Genomic DNA, 27,848 nt, shown 5'->3' with positions numbered 1-27,848 from the left:
TCATTGGTTTGCTGGAAATATCAACAACTGGTGAACTTGCTCTAGCATAATCGAAAACACTACTATAGGCTATGCGTTAAGTTTGCCATGCTTAAATCGGAATTTTGAGACAGTAAACGCAGCGTAGCGTATATAATATGTCGGGCATTACCGAGTTAAAGTTGAAAGTTTAAGAACATGTCTACCTTACGTTTGTTTAGCAATCAAAGAGAAATTGTGTCGGTAATGTGAAAACATACGGTGCGCAAGTTGTGCATTTCAGAAGAGCTTCAAAGGAGACGTCACATGGCATTCCTCGCTCCGCAGCTGACATAAACTTGCTCGACAACTGTGCTCAGGTTCGTGATCAAGGATACAAGGGACGATGTGTATATTCAAAAAGCATTTATTGCATTTGTGAGCAACACTTGGAGCAGGCCAGATAGCCGAGGGATTCCTTAATGAGAACATGCTAGACAGAGAGGGGATTCCAACTTACTGCTGCAATGAGTAGATGTTTTCAAGCATGTGCAAAAGCGGCAGCAGTGATGGATGTGCTGCTCATTATGCTTCGAATGTTATGGGGAAGCATGGCATTAGAGTTCGTATCTGCAGCCAGTATAGTTGCCAAGGCAATGTGTGAATGACGTGCAGGACACGGATTTTGTATACACTGTCTTTCTGGCTTCAAAAAAGCCTCTGTTTTTAAAATTAGGCTTCTTGAGAAGCCGATTCGTCATTGAAAGTTTGTTGTACGGAAATGATGAGCCTCACCTATCCACTTGCCATTCAAATGTTTTCAGAACACCGTAAACATAAGCAATTTATTAGAATATAAAAAAATAGGTGGTGGCAAAATCCACGCCCCAGCAATGGTTGCCTTTGAGTAAGTGAAACATATCTTGAAGGCTATGCTTTCGCTAAGTGCGCGCACCTATAGCAGAAACACATCATAAGACGTCATGTTTTGGACATCACCTATAGTTGATGGTGAATGAGCGAGCCTAGAGATTGTCTACGTATTGCAATACACATATTGCAAAATGTCAACGCTTTTTTGGTGGGAATTGCATGACAATATACCGTAATCACTTGGATAATGAACATACTTTATTTCTCAAAATATAAGCAAGCACAAAGTTGGAAGGTTCGTTTATTAGGCGAGGTAAAATTTTGAACAAATCTTTTTCCCGGCCACCTCTAAAAAAGTTGCAGTTTCGCCCGAAAGGCGAACCATCGATTGCGACAGTAAATGTGTAGACAGCTATATGAACTAAGGAAAGTAGTTTTACTGGCCGTATAAACTTTCGAACATTCGCTAGCGTATGTAAATTAACCAGCATGGTGTCAGCACACACAGGCAAACATGAACACATCACACTCGATGACCACGGACACTCGCTGTCAAAACGCTGACATGAGGAAGCGCGGCAGCAACAGTGAGCGAAGTGACCTTTGTGCTGTGTATCGCTTCAACCTAAAAATGACCGGCGAGGACGGAGCACACACAAAGGTACAAGCCGCCGTCGCACCTAGACTCAGCCCCTGATGCAGATTGCTTTCAAAATAGGGTGCGTGCGGCCGCGCAACGCGCAGTTGCTGTGCCGCCCCACCCTGCCTCCCCTCCCCCGGCACCATGTGTGCAATGCAATACGGTGCATTTCCTCCCGGCTTTCCTCCCTTGCAAATGCGGGAGATTGAGCCGCGATCGTCGGTTCCGATGGCAAAAATGCGCCTGGAGTGTCCATAATTGCTATTGCAATAAAAGTAGGAGACACACGGTATCATTCAGGCGTCTGATACAATCATACCCGCTGAACGCCCTATCAAACGCCGAATCGTATTGTGTCTCTACTACTTTCCGGCAGAAAGTTCAGGGTGCGATCATTATGCGAGGGAAAAAAAAAAACACGTCTTGATTGGAAAAGTGAGGGTGCGTTCATTATACGAGTAAATATGGTACACTATTTGCGAACAAATAACACTTAACCGCTCTAAAAAAATGAGGCTAGAATGCAACACGATTCAACTTCAAAGATTAAACTTCAACGAACCTGTGCCAAGTTGTAGAGAAATCGATGTGGCACACATGATTCTGAAGAAGCTTGAACAACTGTAGCATTGCACTAGCAATTGTAATGCTGCTGATGGTAAACCAAAGGGTGTGGTGTGGTTGTTGTGGACATTTTAGTGTACCATGTGGCAAAATACCAATTTTATGGTGGGCTGTTCTTGATAGTGTTAAGTTTACCCACCAGAATAAGCTCGGCTTTGGCGCCACCAGGTTTCTGTGGGTCTAGTCCTACCATCCATCCATCTGAGAGAAGTGCTTTGCCTTTTCTCTCAACTTGGCGGCTTAACATGCAAGCCCAATGTGACACTTCACCACGTGGAAGGATAATGAGGGCTCACTTCAGCACTTCACGCTGTCCTCATAAAATTGTAGCATACCTAAATATTCCTAGCTATAACCTCAAGGCACTGCAAAGTGCATTGCTTTACAATATGGGCAAAATATCACATATAATTCGCACATCAACTTTGTTCTTACATTATTGATGCGGGTTATATACATGCATGCAATTATGGGTGCATACGCATACCATTTCCGAGTGCTACAGTTGGTGACAGCCTAAGACCTTATGCAGCGAAAAACCACTGCTATTTAACTTGAGGATACTTCATATAAATGTTCCAGCCAATCACGTTCACTCATTTATGTGATGTCACTGTGCAGGCGAAGCTGTTTTAATATCAGTGTCTGCCAGCAACTATATGCTTTGGAGTGTAGAGGCACAGAGGGCGGTTGCAGTACAGCTTTGTGGGTGGAGTTTGTACCGATTTCATAGGTTTGTCACCGAGTACCGCTGATCTCTGCCGAGCTGGAGCATGGACGTTTGCGTGACACGTAGCGCTGTTGAAAGCTCAAAAGCTGGCTCCAAAACTGTGAACCAGAAGGCGTCACGTTTCGTCTGTGACCAGCTGTGCCAGGAAGTCCGTGCGCCACTCGGTGTCCTGAAGTGAGCGACGGGCTTCCGCGTATGGTTCGTGCAGCAGTGCCCGCGCTCTCTGCACCTCGGAACGAAGCAGGGTAGCCAGCCGCGTTTGCACAGCCGGCGAGCACACCCGCGTCATGCCCTCTTTGGCGCCCGGCAACTGCCGCCACAGCCACTGCTCAAACAATGAGAGCTGATCCTCGTCCCTGAAGAAAAAGAGGGAAAACAAAGAAGGCAGTAAAGTCAACAAGACACTCGCCAGTTTGTGAGCCTACACTGAGGGAAGGGGGATTATTAGAATGAAAATAAAAAAATTGATGAGGAATAACACACCATGCACAAAGGAGGTAGCACAGAACACTACGAAGAGTCAGTGTGGGCAGTCTATTCCATGAGCTACAACAGCGGACAGTTCTATGCTCTGTCTCTCAATTCGTTGGCAGTGAAGCGGAAGCTACAGCTTCTGTCATCCAATCAGGAGAGCAATCGCGTTGGGTCCCTCTGCTGCGGAACATCGTCTGCTCTCGAAAACACACAAAACGGCACGGAACTTCTCTACTGACGGCAAACTTAACAATGATCTGAACCAATTCAATGAAAGTAAGGCCGAAAGGTAAGTTCGTGTCCAGTAAAAGGCCATTTGGCAAATTTCTGAGCTGTCACTTAAATCAGTGCTGTGTAAACCTATAACACACCAGCCGGAGATCAAGGGAATTTCTCTCTTTACCCTAGTGAATATTTCGAATTGATCTTTTATGATTTTTGTACCTTGGCTTGTAGCACTGAAGTGACGGGAAGCTTTGTGGAGTGCACAACACATTTGTCACGGTGGTATTAGTAAAACACTGCAGACGACAAAGAAAGGTACTTCCTCAATTCTCTTGCCTGCCTCTCATAGGTCACCACTGCGTGCACTGCCCATTTGAATATTTTGTGACTCGAAAGCAGCCCTACAAAGTGTGCAAAGTTTACGACATGGAAATTACGACCAAGTGGTGTCCCAAATCAACGAAATTTGCCATTCCGTTTCCTACTGAAGACATGATGTAATTTTTCAGCGGTTGCCGGGACATTGTGGCATCCCTGGTAATCATCTCGCTGATGACGCTGCCGAACGTACCCAGGCTGGAGCACCAACATTTTTTTTACCTTTATCGAGAGTAGATGCTCCAAGAGAACTTTGCAATCTCGCGCGTACCATCACTTTGAGTTAGTGCCATGCTCTGCAGAACTCTAACAGTCGAGTATACAGCCTTGACCTATCACTGAAACTGCAATTACCGACCACCCTTTCACGACCTGACGCAACACTTCTGTGTCGGCTGTGGGTGGGCGTAGCCTTCACTAACTCCTACTACCATCGCATTGGCATGGCGGACTCACCCATGTGTGCTAAGTGCAAGTGTGAAGACACCATCGATCATCTTCTGTGCCATTGTTCTCGCTTCGACAAACAACGCTATTTACAGGCCATTTGCAGAAGCAAAGGCATTGGGAGCCTGGCTTCGCAACTCATCAGCCCTGCTTGCTTGGTCTCTCATTGTGCAGGATGTTGGTGGCATGCGGCGTTGCCACTGCAGGCTGCTGCGGCTTGCTGGCTCAGGCAGCACTTACCTCTATGGTAAATTACTCGCAGCGCAAAACTGCAAGGGACCGCTCAGCGGCGTTTAATTGGACATTAATGCGTTCGCATTCACAACTTGTAAGAAGGGCTTAAGTGCTTAAGAAGTGCTCAGAACTTGTGTTTTAGTGCGAGCCTGCGGAAAGCAGCCAACAGGGCTCACGGATTTCAGTGACCTTTCATTTCAACAGTCATTGAAAGTGAGCGTGTGACTGCAGTACTACATGTCGTATGACAAGAGTGAACAGGGAACGTACTGTGCACGAAGGCAGAGCCCTCCTTCGGGTAGCAGCTCCACATTTGCCTGAAAGAGGGGCGAGGCTCCGTCGCAGCAGACGTACAAAGTGCTGTACAGCCGCGTCAAGCCATCCAGGGATGACAGCCTCCAGAATACTGCGGTTGAGGTGGAAAAATGGCGGCTAGGCTGCGCCGCGGTGAGCGACCAGAGGGCGAGCCGCGATGGTACCCGGCTCTGTTTGGACCAGGGCAACTGCTGCACGTCTATTTTGCACTGGTGCCTCAGCACGGAGCCTCCCAGGACGCAGACCGTCATGGGGCCAGCAGCACCACTAGGAAGGCAGCAGCTGGCGCCGACCACCAGCGCATCCTCCTCGAGTGATGTCCTGACGCCGAACGTGACTCCCGGACTCGCTACGAGCACAGCAGGTGGCTGATGCTCCCTGCAAAAGTGGCAGGGAAGGCTGCGCATTTATGGTTGATTTGTTGAACCGGCGTCCCTGTCTGCTGGTATAGCAGAACAGTCCAGGACAAGTCTGCTGCAGAGTTCCCTTTTGTACTGAAAAAAGCACCTCTGCTGAAATATTACCAATACAGCAGTAAGTCAAAATTTATTTAAAGCCTATTTACAAAGTTAGCATAACAGTCAAGATGGCTGATAGCCTAGCTCTGCACTGTCTTCATTGTCACATTGATTAGCATTGTAGTGGCCACTGTGCTCACAGCACTTTTACACTGTGATGCATGCTGCCTCCTGTCACGAGCCTTTCACATCGTCAAATTTCCAGGTGGTCAGGGCTAGTACATTTAACTTATGGTACATTGAATTGGTCGAAATTGACCGCTTGGAACACATTCAACTTGTTCATTCCAAGCATTGCACTTAAGCTCAGAGTGCTTGGATACACTCTCTCAGTGAAGTAAGGGGAAAAAAAAAAAAAGAGGTTACTAGACAGACAGATGTGAGTACACCTACATAGTACTTGAAATCATCAAAACAGCTGATACATGAATCCCACAGCTGACATTTTAGATACATCAATCTTGCGCTCGGGTGCTGTGGGTACACTGTAGCAGCCAGTACGAGCTGCGACTGATTGATAGAGTGAGCACTTTTGTCCCGACTGTACTAGTGAGCTACGAGAGTGCTGTGGAGAAAGGGACACTAAAGGAAAATATTAAGTCGAGCTAGATTGAAACATTAAGCTTCTGTGATAACGAATTTGTTGCCCATAGTGACAACAGAGCTTTTTGTAAGCGAGAAAATCGAAAATCAGGATGGCTTCACCAGCCACTCTGATGCGACGTGTGGTGTGACGTTGGGGCACCAAGCGGCATCAGCCGCCCGCTAGCCGGGAGACGGATACGAAGCGGGAGGTTCGAGGAACAGCGCCAATGCGAGTTGAGAGAGGAGTGGCTGATTCAGAGATGGCGGCAGAGGTGGTGACGTGGAGATTACGTCATGGCCTCAGTTTTGGCATGGGTGATTCAAATTGAGGAGCGGCAGCAGGACATTTCGGCGACAGTTTTTCTACACAACTAAGTCATATATTGGTACCCAGACACCAATGATAGACTGCTAAACAGATGTATGCTACTGAAATAACTCAGCTTATTATTTTTCCTCTAGTGTCTTGTGAAGGTCTACAGACTAACGTCGAGCGCACCGGCCACATGGGTGTTTTTTCATTTTGGCTCCACATAATGTGGTTGCTGCTGCTCGAGCCTGAACTTGTGGTCAGAAGCAAAACCCTCTGAAGACATTCATGCAGAAGGTCACAGCCATTTTGAGTGCATCTAGGCAGATGGCCAAAATGCTGTACTAAAGCCACCCAGTAGCTGTCTGGCACTAAGTCATTCTTTTTCAAGTCCTTTAGGTGTTCCTCTAAACGTTTGAACCGAGACTCACATGCTAGGTGGTCGGCTGAAGCGGAATCCCAGGAGCAGACGACGACCCCAGACGTGAGCCCAGGAGTCCAGCAGTTTGGCTTCTTCTGGCACTTGTGTGGCTTGTTCCACTTCCGCTGGATGCTGCTCTAATGGAAGCACAGGGAGCAGTGCTGTATTTCTGATAGGGCTGCTGTCAGCGGCCAACGACGGCCGAGTGGTCTCATGCAAGAGTGCTTCTGCCTGCTCCCGTGCTCTTCTGAGCTTTTCAAGAGCTGCCTGGCTGGCCTGTGCATGGAAAGGGAAATGTGAACACAATGCATATGTAGGCCCCTGCTGGATTTGCAGATAGGTTACATGGCTGCGTTTTTTTCTCGGTTAAGGTATCAAAAATGCCTACTTTTGTGAGCTTCTCATGATGCATTCACTCGTATATCAAACGTAAGTGTTTGCGTCGAGACTGTTCTGTATCGACACTACTTGAATCTAGGCTTTCTGCGCAGTCCAATACTTTGTTGTAGTGGCACATTAAGAAGCAAAAGATTGTGGCACGGACTATCGAAGATGATTGTCAAAGTCAGCGATAGCTTTTTTGTGTAATCTGCTGCATATGCCCATCATATCCGTCATTCACAAAACCTTATAGGCACATCGGCAGACACATGAAGTGGCAATCTTGCTGCCAACCACAATGCCAGATGCTACCACTACACAGTGTATGTTGTAATGACTGCACCCCAATTGAAGCTCCGGAGCAGCCCCCACTATCCCTAGTATCCTGGCTGAAACTTCATTGCAATGGCTATCCATCAAACAGCCATGCTTAATAACGGTGAAGTGTCTGTTGCGGATGGGGTGCTATCACTTTAAGGGGAAACGAAAGAGAAAAACTGAGTTAGTTTAGATTGATAATGTATTCTATGAGAACACTACCTTCATTGATTTTGCAGTAATAGGTTGATTATTACAATAGAAAATTGCGGTCAAAACTTCATTTTTTACTTTCGTGTCAGAACTCCTGGGCTGGTATGCGAGTGTGACATCACGGATTGCAAAGTATTTTTTTCCCATTTTGGCCATTGTGGTTCAGTCTTTGGCTCTTATAGAACACAATGTAGTCCATATTCACCGATAAAAACTTAACTAGGCCTAAGCAGACAGCTTCAAAATCCATGACGTCTCGGGGAGCTGGTGCGGAAACTTCAAGGTGGCCTCGCCACCTGTATTTCTTTCCTGCGTCTTTTTGTGGCATACCAAACATTTTCTTGCTGTAAGAATCGGTTTTCTTGCATTGTGGAAGGGTAATTCACTGACACAGTTGAAATCTATGTATTATTAATGCGATAGCATTAAGGGCCCCGTCTTGCAGAAAATCCGGTGTCAGCGTTGGTGGAGTTTTCAGTGAGGAAATATTTCCGTATATATTTAGGTATATGTATATGCCACGCCTTGCTATATGACATGCGGTATATGCGGGTTATATTGCCACACCACTCTATCACTAAAGTTGCTCACACTTCGTCTTTCATTCTTTACAAAGTAAAGAATGGAATTTTGAGAATGACAGCCCAGAAACAAATGTCATGAAACAAAATACCGACAGCGCATGCCTCTACATTAAATTTTCTCAGACTGAAAAAATAAACGCGCGAAACAATAACAGAACCTGAAAATGATGCAATTTTTTGGCGTGGCTGTGCACTACCTCTGGATCGGCCCACGTGAGAGACCGTGTTTCTACTAGGAAGCTCGCCTTCGTGCGTAGCGTTCGCTGCCAGCATTTCCCAGTAAACATTATGGTTACATAAGCTGCAGCTACCGGGAAGCGTAGCATCTTTAAATGCTATTGTGTTCCACTCTTAAAGACAAAGCTTAAGCGTCCTCCAATTTATTCTTTAATATACTTAAGGCTACACAAACACTTTGTGTCACCTTGGCACATCCATTCTGGGAGATTGGCCAAGAGTTGGCACATGCCAATATCACATACACAATGCTGATGTTGTCAATTCGGGCACACACCCAATGAACCAAGTTGCCTGCTTGGCAAGACAGCAGCCAACCTAGCGACCCAAGCTTGTAGACAGCTTGGGTCCCTGCATATGTGTGACTGTTATATTGTGCGCGATGCCCAACCATACAAAGTGACTGGAGGACGCAGACTACCAACCCATATGTTTCAACTGCTCTCGCGTTGGACACATTGCCCGTCACTGCCGCAGTAGCTGGTCGTCGCCTTCAAAGGCTCGTTCCTGGAGGCACATTCGACGGTGTCCCCTCGCTCTGAAAATAAAATGGACACAAGTGCCCCAGTGATTGTACGACTGCAAAAGGCCACTGTACACGCCCGAGTAGTGCTGCAGTAGCGCGCTGCTCTCCGTACTCAGCTCCGCAAAGTGATTACGCCCGCAATTCAGAGCACAGTAGGGGTCTGATGGCAGCTCGTCTACCGTTCTTGGTATGTGCACCGCCCGAGTGTGCATGCTGGCCCGTAACTGGCTACACATACACTTTATGTCGGCACATACATTGGGAGATTGGCCAAGAATTGGCACATGCCAATATCACATACACAATGCTGATGTTGTCAATTCGGGCACACACCCAATGAACCAAGTTGCCTGCTTGGCAAGACAGCAGCCAACCTAGCGACCCAAGCTTGTAGACAGCTTGGGTCCCTGCATATGTGTGACTGTTTATTGTGCGAGATTGCCCAACCATACAAAGTGGTTGAAGTAGCCAAAAAAGGCTCTTGCTTTAAAATAAAATGGACACAAGTGCCCCAGTGATTGTACGACTGCAAAAGGCCACTCACGCCCGAGTAGTGCTGCAGTAGATCGACCAGGACCTGCGAGGCCTGGCCACTGGCTGCGGTGGCTTCCTCCTCTCCTTCGCCTTGCACTGCAAACTGGCTCGGCTGCAGGCAGCAGATACGGCCACTCGCTGGCTCCCAGGCTACAACCTGCTCGCTGCCTACGCCCAACAGGTCCCCACAGGAAATCTCGGGGCCAGGTTCGATGCAGTCACCCAACTGAAAGCAAACGCATGCAGCCTCGTTCACAAAGAGGCTATAAGATGGACCAGCATAATCACATGATCAACGGCATAGAGTTTAAAACTATCAGTACACTAGAGGGAAATTCAGCACTAGTGTCTATGTCAGCTGTGAGATTAGCACTTCATTTATCATGAGAATGATGGGCCCATGAATTTGATCTCAACTGCAGCCTTTGGCTCCAGACAACTTTCAAATTAAAAAAAAAAATTTCAATCTTGGGTGTCATTGCAAATTTAATGCATTGAAATTATGAGGATCATTTACTCTAGCTCCTACCATGACGTTTCTTAAAAGATAAATATAGAAACCTGCTTAAAACAGAAAAAAATAATCAGCCACAGTGAGCTCTCACACTCAACTGCTCTAAAGAAACTATGTGTTGCTAGCACACAACAGAGCTAAGTAACGAGGAACAGTACAAGAAGCTACAGCATGCTTTCTCGGTAAAGCCAGGCCAAAGGTGCCAAAAATCACGTGCTACCTATTAATGTGAAAGCATTATATGGCTCATGAGGCAGAAAACCCGGCGTCGGTGTGACCACACGATGGTCCAAAAAGGCTATGAATCCTCGACCTTTGCTGGGAGTCGAAGCCAGGGCCACTGATGTTAAGGCAAAGTTAATAAAGGTACAGTTAATTAAGATAGAGTTGATTAAGGAACTCGAACCCACAACCTTTGTTGGGAGTCGAACCCACGACCTTGCAATGTGTGCACCTTGTGGCGAACCCCGTTGGTCATGTGATGTTGCGGCGCTTTTACTGACGTGGCCGCACACTTGGTTATCACATGTAGGCAAGACAGCAAGACCAAGTGTGCCTTGAATTTTTTATTGCCATGGTGGCTAATGAAATTCTAGGTCAACAATGACAGACGATAAAAATGAAAGTGCCACGCTGACTAGTCCAGCGTGGCACTTTAATTTTTATGGCATTGTGAGAAATGGAAGCAGACACAAACATAAGCATGTCACTAAACACAATAATAGTAGCCGATTCAGTCCACCTTTCGCCAGGAATGTTAAAGAGGAAGAAGAGGGCGGCAATGAAACCAATGCTGCCACCGAAGTGGCAGCATCCACCGAGTCTGCGCGGAGCACTGTCCACGCAGATGGGGGTTCTGACCCAACCAGTGAGCCCTTCCAGCCTAGTGCTCTATTCACAAGGCCATGGTTCAGGTGATGTTCACTAGGTTATTGGGGGTATTTGTATTTGGTGAATAAAGCAATGTATGACCTGTCGCCATAGCGATCACCGTGCGCTGGTGGGAAATGAACAGTGCCGAGAGATGCAGACAAAATTATTTTTAAAATGATGCGGCTCCCATGCACTGTGGAAATCGATGTAAGCGACACTTTCTGTACGGTTTGCGTTGACTGATGATAATTGGCTATGGTATATACGGTGAATCAGTGGCACACCGACGGGGGGGTTCGAGGGTTGTAACCCCCCCTGAGGCCGAGTTAACCCCCCCCCTTTTGTTTAATCCCTTTTCTTTCCTAGCGCCTTTGAGTACTGCAACTAAGATGCAAGACACGCAGTCGTCTGCACACTCGCAAACGTGTGTGAAAAGAGCATTTTTTGACAATTTCCCATGAAGAAATTGAAATGAGTGCTGTTTAGGTGGTATTAGCAAACTGCCAACCCCCCCTGGGAATGTTTAAGTTTGTGCAGTACGAGAGTGGTGGTTAACCATTACTTGCATGCACCTTTTCCGTTTGTCAGCAAAGTACACAGAAAACACAGTGGAACATGTTTGCCTAAGGCATTGTTGTGTGCCATTGTTCATAACCTCCAACACGGTTAGCACTGTCATTGCTTTACACGACACGATGCATCGTGGCAGAAGCTGTCATTGCTTCACAGGACAAGATGCATCATGGCAGAAGTGTTTAACATTAATTAAATTATGGGGCTTTAAGTGCCAAGCGCACAATCTGATTATGAATCAGGTGGCACTCTATTTTAATTCTGACCACCTGGGATTCTTCAACGTGCACCTAAATCAGAGTACATGATCGTTTTTGGATTTTGGCCCCATCGAAATGCATCTGCAGTGGTCAGGATCAAACTCGCAACCTTGAGCAATGCCATAACCACAAAACTACCGCAGCGAGTACAGAAGTGTTGATTTGATGGGTGGCCTTGATTTGATGGGATGGGCGTCACATTGGCCCAAATACTAAAAAATACTTCGAAATTTGTGTAGTAACAATGATGTACCGACGATAGAGTTCTGGCTTGAAATTAAAAAAAAAAAAGGACTTTAGCTTCCATTTGCTCTCACCGCAATATTAAAGATAAATATAGTTTTAAAAGAGTACTTTATCAGTGTAAACCGATTTAGTGCTTCTCTTTAGGGTCCATTTTTAAGATGCAGGCAAGTGGGGCCTATGAGGCCTATGTGACCAGGCTGCCTAGTTGTTTACCGTTTGGCACAGGACATACATGTCTCACCTGAAACCGGCCACTCGCATCCTGGGAAATCACTGCTCCACCACCGGAGCGGAACCAGACGAGCATGTAGTCCAGGCTGCCGCAAAAGAAGCTCCCTTGCAGCCGTGCAACATCCACCGAAGGCAGCTGGCACCGATACCGGGGACAACCGGATTCGATCACCAGCAGTGAACCAGACGCGGTGCACGCAACGGTCACATTATCGCGAAACACCGTCTTGAGCTGGTCCCAGGATGTGGCCGGTGCATCATTGTGTCCCGAAGGTAGCGTGACAAGGCAAGCGGTCAGACGGGAGCTTTCGTACAGAGAGCCCAGGAACAAGTCCGCCGCCAGTTGGGTTGTCCGAGTACCAGAAGTCGCAACAAAGCACGCACCTTCCTTTAGTGCGAGGACACAGAGAAGAACGCAGCATGGCTCACAGGCCTCTCCAGCGATAGCTACCTGGCAGCTGGTGCCGGACAAGATGGCTTGGGACCGACTCCTGTTTTTCCAAGGTTACTGTCACCGGAGGGCCATCCACTGCAAATGCACAAGCTGAATTATAGTTCACCATCATTAGAATTGTAACATTTTATCTAATCTAGGTGCCCTTCCTTGCTTCAGTAAAAAAAAAAAAAAGAAGAAAAGAAAAACATATCAATGGGAGCATGCGCTTTGCTCTTAATGTTAACTGGGGTTGCTTGAGGTGATGTCGCAGCAAACTTTATTGTAAAAGTGTGGCATGATGAGCAGCAAGCTTGTGTAGCAACATGGACTCCATGTTGATCACGCTGCTCCATACTGTTTTCTAGCTGCTGTTCAAAACAATATCGCCAAAACTTGTATCTATCCTGTCACTGCAATAATGCATTCGTTACTTCATCTGACAGGCTGGATGGATTTCAGCCTGCCTGTGTCATTCTGGATGCATGAAATGTTTCACGTGCTTCCTTTGCAGAGCTCTCTGAAACTGGTTCATCAGTTTCGCACAGGTACTGATGTGCCCTGCCCACATTTGCTTCGACAGCATCTGTTCTATCATGTGAACAGATGCCATTCAACCTAAATGTGGAATAGCAAATTAAGTGTACAGTTAAAACCAAGCACTTCCCTACCATGGTAGTGCAGGTGACACAATGGCTTTTAAGAGTAAGCCCACGTTTATCTAGTTTATCTCCTGGTGTGGTTGGAAACAAACATAGAAAAGTAAGTCAGCATATTTTCACAGCCCACATTTTCACGTTCACTGGCACGAACCAATGAAACAAGATGCCTGTTGTGTTAGATCAAGGTTGAAACAAGATTCGCAGTTTCCTGGATAGCACGTATGAATAATCCCTTCAATTGTAAAGTCACATTTGAAGGAAAAAAAAAAAAAAACGCAATGAAGGAACTTTTAGGGAATTGCTTACGCACTATGGGGCATTCACTCGAATGCAAACTGTTCATGGCATCCAGCTGTCGGCAACAATATGTATTACTGTGTTAAAGCTACGTAATAAAGCTATGGTATTCAAGTGGCAGCAAGCGTCTGTGAATGAGTTCGTGCTCTTACGCCGTGCTTTCATGACCAGAGTTGACTTGTACGCACTTCACTCGCCCCCCCCCCCCCCCCCCCCCCCTCCGTAATTCGCATAACTGACAAAACATAAAGCGAAAAGAGATGCGCGATTTATCGATCGCACGAAGTAAAGAGTAACGTTTTCTGCAATTCCACTAACTTCAACCAGTAATTTGTAATGCACCGGTTCTCACGACCCCTGGCTCTTTGACTCACTTGGCGGCAGAGGCTCGAGCAGTAATCGGCCAGGCGATAGCGAGACCAACGTCGGACCGTCGAGCACGGTGCATTGCGAAGCGTCAGCTGCCACCTGCTTGACCGCAGTAGTGTTGAACGTGCCGCTCTCCGCGTCCCAAATGTGCACCGCGTTCCCGGCACGGAGCACGAGCGTCTCGAGCCCGGTCGACCAGCGAGACACGCTTGTCAGCTCGCAATCGCGCCTGCGGCCGGGCGCAGTCACGACGAGCTCTGCCGTGCTCGGCACAGCATCGTGAGCGTCGCCTTGGCCCCGGGCTACGAAGGAGCGCACCAGGCAGCGGCCTTCATCGGACGTCCGGGCGGCCCACAATTGGCCGCCGAAAACAGCCGTTGACCAGCCGCCGGTCATCGGTCGGTCGCAGCCGATCGTTGTCGCGATGAAGCTGCGCCGCGGATTGAAGACCTCGTTGGCCGGGGCCGCGGTAATTCAGCGCTCAGCACACGCGCTCGCCTCGTCTACGCGCTTTCGCTTAGCATTTCGTACTCGGCGCCATAGCAGTTGCATTCGAAGATGCGAAACTACTGTTTCTAAACCTGTAGTGTGGGTGTGCTAAAACTTGCAAAACGATCATTTTATTCTTTATAATGAAAATGAATTAAAAAAGTAAGTTACTTATCACCTGCATTTTTATTACAAGATAAAGAAAATATAGCAAACATTTTTGTTCTTGCAAGCCAGCGCCAGCCGAAACCGTAGCCGAAACGTGCCAAATTTGTAATTCTAAATAAAAATTTTTCACTTGGGAGGCGGCCGGTGACCGCGTGAGTGCCTTTTCCTTCGTTTGTGTGTTTATCCAGATTGTGCGAGCACAAATCCACAAATCTACGGAGCTTTCTCACTCGCTAACTTGGGTAACAGCGCCCGTGCAGTTCGTATTGCTCGCGATAGTGTGTCTGGCTCGGCGTCAGTTACCCCTCTCGGTGCTTCATCGCGCCAAGTGTCCGTTGGCCGTGTTTTGAATGCCTGTCGACGTCTTCAACAGGTCTTCGATTACGAAGAGGGTGCTGGGTGCATCTTGAGAGTCTTGAGGCATGTACGCAAGCAGCGCGCCAGGGACACCGCAACAAGGTGAGCCGTCAAGTTGTCATCCGTACCCAGCCAGGTCACTGCAGACCGATGTCCATCAAATTTACGGACCGTATTCTGAGCACCATAAACGCAGCTCAACGTTGTGACGGGCTTTCTATGCACAATAATGGTACGGGCAGCTTTTTATCATGTAAGATCGTTAGCGTAGCAGTAGGGATTCGAGCTAGTAACTGTGGTCATCGTTACACTCCCAAGTTGACATGAGAGTTGGGTCTTGGTCGTAGGCAACTGTTACCACATTTCATTGTGCACTATGCGTGACCGCTCCGGTGCACTATCATAACGCAAGCCGCGCTCTCCTTGCCCTCGTGCTTCTGTCCGTGGTTACACTTGACTGACTATATATATATATATATATATATATATATATATATATATATATATATATATATATATATATATACAGAAATGAAAATATACGGTTGTGCAGGAGGAAAAGGCAAATGCTTGACAAAGTGCTCGTCCAATACCTATGTAGAAACCAACAGGTCGCCGCGCCGTGAGGTCGGACTGAATGGCTGGCGTAAAAATGATGCTATTGTAGCCATGTGATCGTCTTCAACGTGGTCGTCATCATGTTGTCGTTACATACAAATATGTTTGCTGACCCCCCTACACACACACAACTACTCCATACAACGTTGGATAGACAGGTACCAACGAAATGCTTTGCATATCAACTACCCCATACAACGTTGGATAGACAGGTACCAGCGAAATGCTTCGCATATCATTGATTCCCACAGTGCTTGGGATATGCACAATTTTTTCCTGCTTTGGCACTACGCTCAGTGTGGGCATTCAAAAGAAATTCCACACGATACCATTGATAATGTGAATCTAGAACAAAGCAAACTAAATGGCTGGAAGACAAATAGCTTGCGCAGCATTGCAAGGAAGCAATGATGTATATAACAAAAGCAATATGGTTACATGAACACCAGAATTGCCTTCACGACAGATCGCTATTGAATTGACAAAAGGTGCACACCAACATTTTTCACAAGTACCTGGAGAAAAATTACCCTCAATAATGACAACGGGAAGGCTTTTTGTCTAGAAAATTCAGAATTTCAGAAGCGGTATTTCTATTTAGGGCCTGAGTTTTTTAAAACTAATTTCCAGAAAGTGGCAAGTTAAAAAAAATAAAAGCATGAAGTTTACAAATTCGTAGCTCTGCACGAACAGATATCGCAGTTCTGTAAACTGCATCAATTAGACCATCTGAAACGGACAAATTTGATTTGCTAATTTACTACTTATGTGAATTTGTTACATTGCTTACAAGGGATTTGCAAAACTTCTTATTACTGGTTTATTTGAGAGCCATGTATGATATATCAATTTTGTCCACTGTAGATGTACTGTTAGATGCAAATGTGCAATTTTTGCCAATTTTTCTAAAAAGTTGACAACCTAAATGAAAAATTCCCGACCAACAGTCACTACATTTTTAACTTTTTCTTTTAAATTCAACAAACCTTATCAAATTTATTTAGCGGTTGCCGAGGAAAATGATCTCTCCTTTCCCATGCATTTAGATAGGAGGCCCCGAGCAAAAGCTTCCTCTTAACCCAAATGTTTCGACAAGTGGAATTGTCTTCATCAGAGTCCTAACCTAACCGAGGTTGGCAGTTATTTCACGGTTGATACTAGATTATTATCTTGAAAAAGCATGTCGGATATTGTGTTTGTGTCACGGTATTTCGTAATGGGGACTTGTAGGAACAATGGCGATGGTTTTTGTAGTGCTTGTCTGAGCTCATGCACGTCACAGGGTGTACTGCACACCATGTGTTGGCTCTCAGACATGGCACACACATTTTGATATATATAATTTTTATACTTGTTTAGCACATTCATTATAATAATTGCCTATGCGGTGTTAAGTGAACACGTGATCACATATGTTGGGTGTTTTAGACCTAAGCGTCTGGGATGCAATGCCATGCAGGCGTACTTTGGTTGTATCGTTTTGCCATTGCATGCCGTCGGGCTGCTATTGTAGGTGTGTTCAAATTGGGACAGACTTGGGGGGGTTCCGACTATTTTGTGTTTTCAGTGAAAATTTAAATGGTGTCCTGAAAAGTTAAAACCCACGTTAAACTCGTCTTGTGGTTCAGAAGAGGCAAAACAAATACACAATCTGAGTCACTTCTCATTACTACCACAAAAACTAGCTAGGAATGTAACGTAATTGTAATTTTGATTTTGTTATTAAAACTACACATATCATCATTATGACAAGACAGAGGTCTAAACATAGGCTAAACTTTTATGCTTAAAATAAATTAATGGAACATGTTTTTGCATTAATAGATTTATCAGTCGTGGGTGGGCATTCTGCAAAATTTTAAAGAAAATCGGCAATGACAGTTTTTTAAAATTCTGTTAAAATAGGACAATTTTTGCTACTTTTGCAATTTTGGTGTTTTTGGATTTTATTACGAAATATATATGTAGTGTAGCTGCATATTTTTTTCTTAATTTGCAAAAAACCCTTTGACAATTTGTCAGAAATGTTTTCAGCTTCGTTGCCTTAGCTAAAATGGCCCCACAAAGCCACTGATTTTGGGGGCAGTGAGAGACGCTTGCTCAGAAAGCTGTTTAGGAATTTTTCAAAAGAATACTGCGCTCAACATAAATATAAATGTCCTTGGGCCAGTATTTCTAATAAGGTATAATTGCCCCAAAAAATTTGCCGTTGTACAATGTTTTAGTTTTTGAGTGGTACCTCTACAAAAGTTGTAAATTTCCCAATGATGAAAAGGCTCTTCTGCACCTTTAGTGAATTACAAGTTTTTTCCAGGAAATCCGCGAGGCATCTCACAAAAGAAAGGTCGATCCCTTGCTACAGACACATTTGCCCACCTCATATGAAATTTTCACTCAAAACGAAAAATAGTCGGGACCCCCCAAGTCTATCCTTGTCTGACCACACCCTTAAGTATGAATTCATCGATGCAGCAGTCATCTCTCTGCGTTTGTGGGTTGTATAAAAATTTGGTAGTCTTTGGAACTAATGTACTAGCTATTGACGTGACCCGATGACGTGTCTTATTGATATGTGCCTCATGGTGCTATAGCTGGTGCTGGTAATGTCATCTGCAGGATTTAGCCTTGAGCCTAGCAGGTATTGTATGGAATATTTGAACTTGACACTTACGTTTTTTGTCACCTGCAGTTAAGGCCACAACTTGAGCTTTCGGAGGCCACAACTTTCTAATGAGATGTTTCGACTTCACTGTCTGGAAATTTAGTCTCAATGGGCGTATTGTTGACATACCTGGACCCTCGCATGAACTCATTCTCCGTACTATGAAGTATGTTTGCAGTTCACATATGTTTAGCTTCTCTGGCATCTTAGTTGAAGTTAACATAGGACAACGGTTATAGCTAAACAGTGTAGCGTCACTAGCACACAGATGCAGGAAGAACAGGACGCACACACGTAGTGTTGTTTGTCCTGACCCTCCTGTGTCTGTGTGCTAGTTACGCTACATTGAATGCCTTTGTGATAGCATACCAACAAGTCAAAATTCGCAACTACGGAACATTCATAAGGACTGTCTTAGTCCTTGCCAATTCGGGCTTCTTATGACACATTACAGTGGGTGAGCAAAACCAGTGGCGCAGGTTCTCGAGTACTAGAGCAATAGTGTAGCAATATAAGGATTGCATGTTCTGCCACTGTAATGTTATGTTACACTCTGGGAGCACTTGTGAAGGTGAGGGGGGATTGTACCATGTGACAGAAACATCCCAGCATTTTGTGCATGTCAACTGGAAGACACATGTTTGACATCTGTGGCTGTCAGCATCTTCACTTGCATAATTCTGGGCAACGCGGATGTTTTCCTTGCTGTTGCTGCCAACGACAGTTCTCTGCCATGGAATCTGAAGCCCGGCGCATCATATTTCATTAATCCAGGGCAATAAACTGCCAAGCTCGCTGACTGAATCAGTTGAACCAAGATACTAGCAAAAGAGGAAATATGACACATGGAAATCACATGAGTCATTTGCGCATTCACAAGATTTTGGGAACCATGACATATCAACACTGCAACTACCCAGCCACCGATATTGTCCTCATGATCGTCGTTACCACCGTTATGATGTGGTTGCGGGTGCATCAAAGGCATGAGAAGTCCTGGAGCATATGACTACAAGAAGTCTCTGCTGTCTGCGTGCGATCGTCATCTTTGTCTGATGCACACTTTCAGTAGTTTTGGATGTGCTCAAGTGATCATCATGCTGATCATCATGCATCATGACCCCATTCAGGAGTGAAACATGCGTTTCCTTTTAAAAAAGCTTAATGTACCCTGTTTATGACATTTTTTTAGGCTATCTGACTTCTCATGGAAATGCTGACGGTAATACAATGCTTCAAGCGCTAGAGTAATGTGTAGTGCTGAGGGACAATTGAATGAAGTGGCAGATGTCAGTGGGCAATGTTTTAAACCTTGAAGGCGAAATTTGGTGAGTAAGTTAATTTTAGTAGAAGGGCAGTGCTTTCTTTATTTGTTTTGATGGTTCATAAATGTTCCTAGCTCTTGCATTTTTTGCTGTGATCTCCTAAAATCTCAGCAGGGCTCTGTTGTACGCTGCAAATTCAATGCAGCTGCGCATATTATAATTATGCATCACCAAGTACACACTTGAAACTCAAACCACAACCATGCATTGACTGAGCTGAGCTGCAAGGTTAGTTTACCTGAATGCAGCCATCGGTGAAATTCCATAGCCTGATTGAGTTGCCCTTAACTTGTTGAAGTGTCCAGAGTAGCCACGCTATTATGCTGCCATCTGATGAGACTTACCTGGCTGTCACCGGTGCCTACTAGTCTGCTCTGAATGCCTGAGAGCACCATCCCAAAAGTCTGTCATTTTTTGACATTTTTGATGGTAGATGAGTGGTGTGTAGCAGCCTCCGCAGTGATGCGATCTGTCATAATCATCGCCACAGTACCATGTGACTGAGGCGGAGTGAGATCAAAAGAGAACTCTTCTGATCTTCTGAAAGAGTGGACACCTTGTTCGTCAGCTGGTTGCACTGCACCACTTTCCGCTGCCAAGTGAAATAAACGTCGCCAGCTCTGCTTCGTGTTGCATTAGCCTCACCAATTTGCCGAATTATTTTCCAAGGTTGCTCTAGGGCCTGACGGGAGCATTATGCAGCCACCGCCTTTATAAACCTGCAAAATTTTGTGGGAAGCGAAACTTCAGGATGGGAATTACTGAAGGCATGGGCCAAATAGGCACATTGCTTCTTTTTCGGGCATGGCCACGGGCAGTTCATAGAAGACAAGGGCCTATGCCTTCAGAGGACATTCAGGTGTGCTCTTGAGCATGCCAAATCTTGTGAGGCATTGAGCAGGGCCAGATTAGGCATTCGGGGTGTTTGGGTTTAATGATGACAGTGGGGGCTGCCTTCCACTATGTCTTGATAAATGGGGCCCCTCCGAGTTTGCCCCGTCAGTGCAGCCCTTGGCCAAGCCTCTGCTCCTTAATCCAGTGCTGGCATCGATAGTTGGCAATCTTTTGCCAGCTGATAAACAGCACATCGTGATTTTAGTTCTGCATTGTTTCTTCTGAACTGTAGTGCCATAAAAAATTGGCCGCGCCGCATATCTGCTTGCTTTGCTGCAAATGACGTCGAAAGACTATAGTCTTCTGCTGCCTCTGATACGTAACACCCTCTCTTCTCCTCCACCCCTCACGTTCTTCCCCTCCCCTCTCACTCCTCCCATAATGGAGGCAATGAAGGTTTTGCTGAATTCAATTCAAATTTCCCGCGTTCGCCCTGCTCTCGCGCCATCTGTTGGGACCTTTTATTACTGTTGGCTTAAAGCCGGCTACAGAGCCGTGGCTTCAGTCGGCTTTTTTCTAACGTGTAGCGTCTCTTCGACACCATTTCTAACGCACTGAATTTTCATTCACTGACGTAAAAACCAGTCCAATGTGTATTCTTAATTAAATTAACGCTGCAGATCACGGTTATGTACATACGAGGCCTGTCAGAAAAGTATCCGAGCTTATTATTTTTTTTTCGAACACCTGATGGATATGAAACAAGCGTGCTTGCATCAGCCGACCTTGAACCTTCGTGCGCATGCGCAAATTTTTTCCCGCCTGCCGATAGCGTCAGTCGCTGGGATGCAGCGTTTGAGTGAGGTAGGGCGCAGTGCTCTTGTCGGTTTTTTTATTGCAAGGAAAATGACGGAGCGACTGGAGCAGTGCTACTGCATCAAATTTTGCCAGAAACTGGGCGACAGCCAAGTGGAAACCATTCGAAAGATTCAGACGGCTTTCAGTGACGATGCTATGAGCAGCACACAGATTAAGGAGTGGTACAACTGGTTTAAAGATGGCCGCACATCGGTGGAGAGCGAGCCACGCTCCGGTCGGCCATCAACATGCCGAAATGACCAGATCATTGCCGAAGTGAAAGCTGTGGTGATGCGGGACCGTCGTGTGACTATCCGAGAAATTGCAGAAAAGGTGGGCATCAGCACTTCTTCTGCGCATTCTATTATGACCGAAGATTTGGCCATGAAAAGAGTTGCGGCGAAATTCGTGCCGAAGCTGCTCACGGCGGAGCAAAAGCAACTTCATGTTGAAGTCTCACAGGGCACATGCTGGATTCCACAAACAGTGACCCCGACTTCACGAACACCATAATCACTGGTGACGAGTCTTGGGTGTACGAGTACGACCTGGAAACCAAATCCCAGTCGTTACAGTGGAAGCATTCCACCTCACCAAGACCAAAGAAGGCCCGCCAAGTGCACAGCAACGTCAAGGTGATGCTGACTGCTTTCTTTGACTCCCGCGATGTGTGGTACACCACGAGTACGCACCACAGGGTCATACAATCACCAAAGAGTACTATAGGGATGTCCTCCGTCGCCTACGTGATGCTGTGCAGCGCAAGAGACCGGAGTTGTGGTCAACAGGAAATTGGCGCATCCATCACGACAATGCTCCTGCACATTCCTCGCACTTGATTCAGACTTTTTTGGCGAAAAACCAGACTCCTGTAGTTCAACAGGCTCCTTACTCTCCTGATATGGCCCCCTGCGACTTCTGTCTGTTTGCAAAATCAAGAGGCCATTGAAAGGAGCGCGATTTCAGACAAGAGAGGACATTATGGCTGCAACAACAGCTGAGCTAAACTCCATTCCGAAAGAGGCCTTCTCGGAATGCTTCCAACAATGGCAGCACCGATGGGAGAAGTGTGTGGAGTCCCAAGGAGACTACTTTGAGGGTGATTAGGTTTCCAACGCTCCAGTTATGCCATTTTTTTTTCTTCGGCCAAAGGTCGGATACTTTTCTAACAGACCTTGTATATTTTGCCTCAAATAAGTCTGAGGTTACCTTTGCACTGTATAATATAAACGTGTATGACCCCGTGCCACCAATGCTAGTAGCTCGCTTGGTTTTGGCCGGGCGGTTGAATTGAGTGACCAAGTTTTTCGCGTTTAGGTAGCCCAAGAAAGACTATCGTCTTTAAAAGCCGGTGATGACATTCACCCAAAATGTGTACCTTTGTCTTCTTGCTTATTACTGGCATCCGTTTAGTACAGTCCTCCGTGTGCTCTCATTTGTGTTTTGAACTCTTCTGTAAAAGCCGTTGTTAAAGAGCAAGGGAGTTGCCCTGTGAGGTTTAGAGTGACTTGCGGGTTTGGGCCGGGGTAACTTAAAGCTAATCCAATCCGCTTTTATTCCAAGTCTGCCACTAGCCCTTTGTGACAGGTCAAAATGGCTTTCCGAGCCATTCTGACCTATTACGGAGGACTAAAGGCGGGTTTGGAATAAAATCAGGTTTGGAACAGCTTTACGTCATCCTGACCTTGATCTACACGTAGTGGTGTTCGTTGAAAAGAGCTCTGGCTGCGCGTGGTGCGCAGGCCCGTCAGTCCGTTGGCAGCCATGAGCAGCACGGTGAGCGTGCAGCAGATTCTGGGCGAGGCGCGCCGTCTGGTGGGCCGTCTTCGCGAGCAAGACGGCAACGCCGACCGCCTGCTGGTTCAGGCCCAGTCCCTGAACCAGGGCGTGGAGGCCATGCGGCAGTACCACGAGGAGCTGGCCCAGCTCAGCTGCGTAGCGACCACGCCGCGGCCGCGCGCCGCACTCGTTCTCTCCATTCAGCAGGAGAACCGGCACATGCGCGAGCTGCAGCAGGAGAATCGCGAGCTTGTGGCCGCCCTCAAGGAGCACCAGTCGGCCCTCGAGCTGATCATGGCCAAGTACCGAGAGCAGGCAAGCCAATGTTGCACCACTTAGGCAGCGGGGTCGCACGAGTACTGGCAGATTCTCGGGCTCAAATTGTAGCTGCAGTTGCTAACTTTCAGTGAAGCTCTCACTTTAACGTCACTAATGCACCTCTGTTGACCAATTTGCTCCAAGAGAAAAATGAAATTAACCTTGTCGCTCTGGTTACCACGGTGACCGCAAGCTACAGCTGTTCTTGCGTGCCACAAATGCAGTACTCTGATGTACATGCTCGGCAGTTTGAAACATATGTCGATGAGCCGAAATCACAGTCTTTGTCTGAAGATATTGCTATAGAGTTAAATGGAAGTAGGGCTTTGATCAAACAGCAAGCCACATCGGTTAGGGCAGCCAGATAATGACATAAAAACTGCAGGGGAATGGGGAGCTCATCGCATAGATGCTGGCACCATCTTGTGGCTGAAAGAAGAACTGAATAACTGAATCATTGCCGTTCAATTACCATGGTTGCCATGACTCACACGTAGGTTGGTATTGGGCCAAATGAGATGCTGCTTATTGGTACTCCTTTCAGCATGGCTTTTCTTTATTTGATCGTCTGCTTGCACTGGCACAAGTTTAGTTTATATTCAGAACTGTTTCTTGCTCCATGGCTTGCGTCCTCAACTATGAGTCGATTGGCTAGTTACTTCAACATTATGAACAGAGCAGTGTGTTACGCAAGACAAGAGCGAGGAATAAAAAGGTTATGATGCAGTCATGTCCTTCCTTCTTTGATAAGCTAGGTCCATTTGATGAAAAGATAGCTTATGCAGTATGTAATTTGTCAGACATGCAAACTGTGGAGACCTGTCTGCTGAACTCGAGCAAGTTTTGATACTAGCAAGTAGTGTCCCTTATGTCGGCCTGCTGCAGTGACTGAGTGGCTAGGGTGTTGTTCTGCTGAGGTTGAGGTAGTGGGTTCAGTTACCAATCCCAATGGCCATCTTCTGATATTGGCGGAATGCAATAACGCTATTGTATTCAGGTTTCGGTGCATGGTAAAGAACACCAGGTTATCAGAAGTTACCTGGACCCTTTACTACAACATCTTTTATATTGCACACATTGCTCTAGGATATTAAACTCAATTCGTCATTCAGTCATCCAATCAATACTTTATTTCAAGGATGTGGCCACGTGCGTGCACATGCAGAAAAATATTGTTCGTCGTGGTTAGGGGGGATTCCTTGTCATTAGTCATTGGGTTTAGGTGAGGCAGGCTGATATCGGCAGTGGCGTGCAGAATGTTTTACCTGGTCCCTGCGCAAAGCCAATGCCTTTGTGGGTGTCGTGTAGGTGGCACGGCTGGGCTCGGTGTGCCAAGCGGAGCAACGCCTTGGGGAAGGCGTCCAAGACTGCCACCACCTGGCCGACAAGGTGTGCGAGATGGCCGAGGTGATGCGCCGCGCTGCCGAGATTGACGAGCTTGCCGGCGCCCGCCATACGGAGACCCTCGTGCGTCTGTCGACGGAGAATGCGGTGTTACGGCAGCTGCTTGACATTGGTCGGCGCGCTGGCTCCGCTGGACTCGCGGACGTGGAAGTGCAGACAGATCAAGGAAGTGTAGCCAGCCCTCAATAAAAGACATTCTTTGCATTCGGCACTCATTGTTTCGTATCTTTGAATTGAGTCACCACTTCGGATGTGAGGCTGAGCACACGAAATACTACCTCTTAGTGTCGGGCTATAGGCTTCTGATAAGGTAGAAAACATTGTGCATTTTATTATTTTTTTTGAAGTACTTGTTTATTGAACACTCTCCGAGTGTTAGTTTGCATTTGGGGTAGGGGTGGGGGCAGCATTATGAAATGGGAAATGAAATGCAATATTTATACCAAGCCTGATGATAATGCTACTGTGCACCTGTACAGCTTCTTATGACACGAAAGATGTAACCTGAAACAGGCAAAAATGAGGCAGGAGATGGCTGCAGCTAGTCATGAAGTGGATCTGATGATGAAATCCTGTCATTGCTGCATGAACGACTCCAGTCCTTCTTTCTGATAGGATGAACAGACTGCTACATGAGCAGAGTACCATTGATTTCTATGATATAGATGTTGGTTTTTAGAGAACTGGTATATTTTTTCCCTGGTGCCATTCTGCATCAGCCATTCCCGAGTTGCCTCACGTGCATCGTCTGGGGACCAAGCAAACTTTGCCAAGCTACAGCAAAGGACATGCTACATACAAGGGACCTAGGTAGCACTGCTGAACACCATGGATGTGGATTCATTGTGTCTTGCCATGACGTCCATATTATGATGGGGGTAATGTGCAAAAGCACTTGTATTCCATACTTGGGTGCACATTAAGGGGCCCATCACGGGGCCTCATTGCAAATTTTGGTTATGAACCGAAATTAGTAGGGCATTGTCGAGGGAGCATTTCATCACAATAAGTTTTCAAATTGGTTCATTGTTAGAGGAGATAAGATACTGCAATGCTGCCAGGGAGACAAGCCAATGCAGACGCTCTCACCTCCTGCCTAGACTAGCGACAGCAAGTGACACTTCGTCCCTGCCTTCTCCCGTATTGTAAATGATATGGCATTTGTGCATGTGACCTTGACTCTGACTGGAAGCGGGGCTCTCTCGAGAGAAAGGGTGCGCGGGCTTCTGTTTGAAATTTTGGCTGTTTTTGCACCATGCAGTCGTTTGGCACTTTGCAGGTACGATGACCACCACATGAACTACGTGCTGTGTGCTTGTCAGATGGATATGCCCGAACTTAGTGAGAGGCCCAAGAGGTCAATGTTTATACTTAATCCCCCCGCTAGAGAGGGTCCTATGGTGTTGCTCTTGGTTGTTGCTATCAATTGATCTCTTGGCACAAGGCATCTGCACTCACCCACACTGCCCATCACTTTTGGCCCTTGCAAGAAGTGCATTGTTACCTCTAATTGTGTCACTTTGGGGGCTGGTGGATGTGTTTACTGATTTGCCTCTCTTTTAGCAGAAGGCACAATGAACGTTAAGGACTCGTGTGTGTCAACATATGTGATCACATGTTCATTTGCTGGACATCTTGTCCTAGGCTGGAGCAGCCATTCCAGGCTATGGCACAGTGACATGAAAAAAAAAAAAAAAGGTGGTTGCCTCACCCAAAATGTGCAGTAACTGTGACGATAAGACTTGCAGTGTTTTGCACAGTACATTTTAAGTGTCTATAATCTCTTAGCATCACATTTCATGTGATGCTGGGCTTTGTGTGTAGCCCACCTATTCAATATGGCAGTACTTTTATCCAGGGTCTTTGAGAGTTGGGTGACATGTGTCCTGTCTGCAATTTGGGCACAAATTTTCGGATTGGCGAGAGGCCAAGAAGAGGTTTGCATTAGAACTGAAAGTACAGGATACCACATCATGATCTTTATTGGTCACTTTCACTATAATTGTTCACCCTCGGCTGTGTGCTATGCGAGTGTCGGGTGAATTAAAAATCTGCGGGACGAATAGATGACACTTCAGACCTCCCAGCATGGCTGCTGTTGATGAAAAGGTGGAGTGTGCTGGTGCAATGGTTTGTTGAAGGAGTTGCACTACCTTGGAAGCTGATGCAAGGGAATGCAATGTCTGTCCCCACCTCTGTGCCGACTTCGTCCACTCGGGAGTTGGCAACCGTATCGGCACTTTTGTTTTGGAGCACCGCCACTGCAAATCTGTTTTGCAAGAGCCCAACTGAATTCCAGCTTGGTGCTGGCGGGGACATGTAAGTAGGGCGCTATCCAGCACTGCTGTGATAGTGGCACCACCATTACCAGATGTGGAACATATGCAACCAGCATCAGGATGTCTGGTCAGTGTACACTGGAGTCTGACTCATCAGTGTGTGGCATTACTGCTTCCTGGAAACTTTATGCACGTTGTAGCAACGCTCATTCAGAATAGCGCATTAGTACCGTGCACTAGTGTGCCTCGTGAGCACCCATTGGCATTGTGCATGGGAATTTTAGAGAGAAAAAAGCAAGCCTAGATTTAGAGAGAGAGAATGGAGGAGTGTACTTGAGAGAGTGCTACTCCAAAGCTAAAGGTCTCCACAGGGGAAAGGGCAGGTGACAATGCAATAATACAATGAGATCTGTAAATAGCATCCAGTGTGTGGTATGCATATTGTGTGCATGCATGTGCCGGTTAGTACTTTCACATAAAACAGGCTCACGCCAACATGTTTCATGCAGTCCCATATGTACACAAGCATATGCATGTTCTGCCAAAACATTTGAAAATGGCATCAAAAGAGCCCTGTCGGGTGTGCCAAACATTTATCCGGAGCTTTGTGGTGCCCATAATAGGCCAGCTGTAGATACTGGATGTAAAAATAAATGTTTTAGATGACATCCATAAAGCATTAGCTGCAGTAGCAGGGTAGGTTATTTTGTGGCCATGATATTTAAGTACCTGTATAATATACTAGTACCTGTTACATTATCTGTGCTAAAATTA

General features: G+C 46.4%; 3 protein-coding genes across 4 annotated transcripts; 1 reads left to right on the top strand and 2 right to left on the bottom strand.

Moving 5' to 3' along the window:
• On the bottom strand, window positions 1-12,644 carry LOC119433543 (uncharacterized). Its single transcript, XM_049658260.1, has 6 exons — window positions 12,638-12,644; window positions 12,233-12,606; window positions 9,536-9,751; window positions 6,743-7,008; window positions 4,854-5,276; window positions 1-3,181 (listed from the first exon to the last, which is right to left on the bottom strand). Exons 1-6 carry the CDS (start codon window positions 12,642-12,644, stop codon window positions 2,941-2,943), a joined length of 1,527 nt encoding a protein of 508 aa, XP_049514217.1. The 3' UTR covers window positions 1-2,940.
• Window positions 12,571-14,379, bottom strand: LOC125939683 (uncharacterized). The gene is made up of 2 exons (XM_037700791.2): window positions 13,989-14,379; window positions 12,571-12,751 (listed from the first exon to the last, which is right to left on the bottom strand). Exons 1-2 carry the CDS (start codon window positions 14,377-14,379, stop codon window positions 12,648-12,650), a joined length of 495 nt encoding a protein of 164 aa, XP_037556719.2. The 3' UTR covers window positions 12,571-12,647.
• On the top strand, window positions 14,321-25,006 carry LOC119433545 (FGFR1 oncogene partner 2 homolog). Of its 2 annotated transcripts, none has more exons than XM_037700792.2 (4): window positions 14,321-14,452; window positions 15,014-15,099; window positions 23,037-23,388; window positions 24,700-25,006. In XM_037700792.2, exons 1-4 carry the CDS (start codon window positions 14,408-14,410, stop codon window positions 24,982-24,984), a joined length of 768 nt encoding a protein of 255 aa, XP_037556720.1. In that variant the 5' UTR covers window positions 14,321-14,407; the 3' UTR covers window positions 24,985-25,006. The 2 variants fall into 2 exon arrangements, with proteins under 2 accessions (XP_037556720.1, XP_037556721.1); XM_037700793.2 differs by lacking the exon at window positions 14,321-14,452 and adding an exon at window positions 14,704-14,792.
• The last annotated feature ends 2,842 nt before the right edge of the window (window positions 25,007-27,848 follow it).

The sequence above is a fragment of the Dermacentor silvarum genome, chromosome 11, assembly GCF_013339745.2.
Source record: "Dermacentor silvarum isolate Dsil-2018 chromosome 11, BIME_Dsil_1.4, whole genome shotgun sequence".
In the NCBI taxonomy this organism is placed as follows: Eukaryota; Metazoa; Arthropoda; class Arachnida; order Ixodida; family Ixodidae; genus Dermacentor; species Dermacentor silvarum.
The sequence above is the reverse complement of the archived record's forward strand: the minus strand, read 5'-3'. Positions and strand labels throughout refer to the sequence as shown.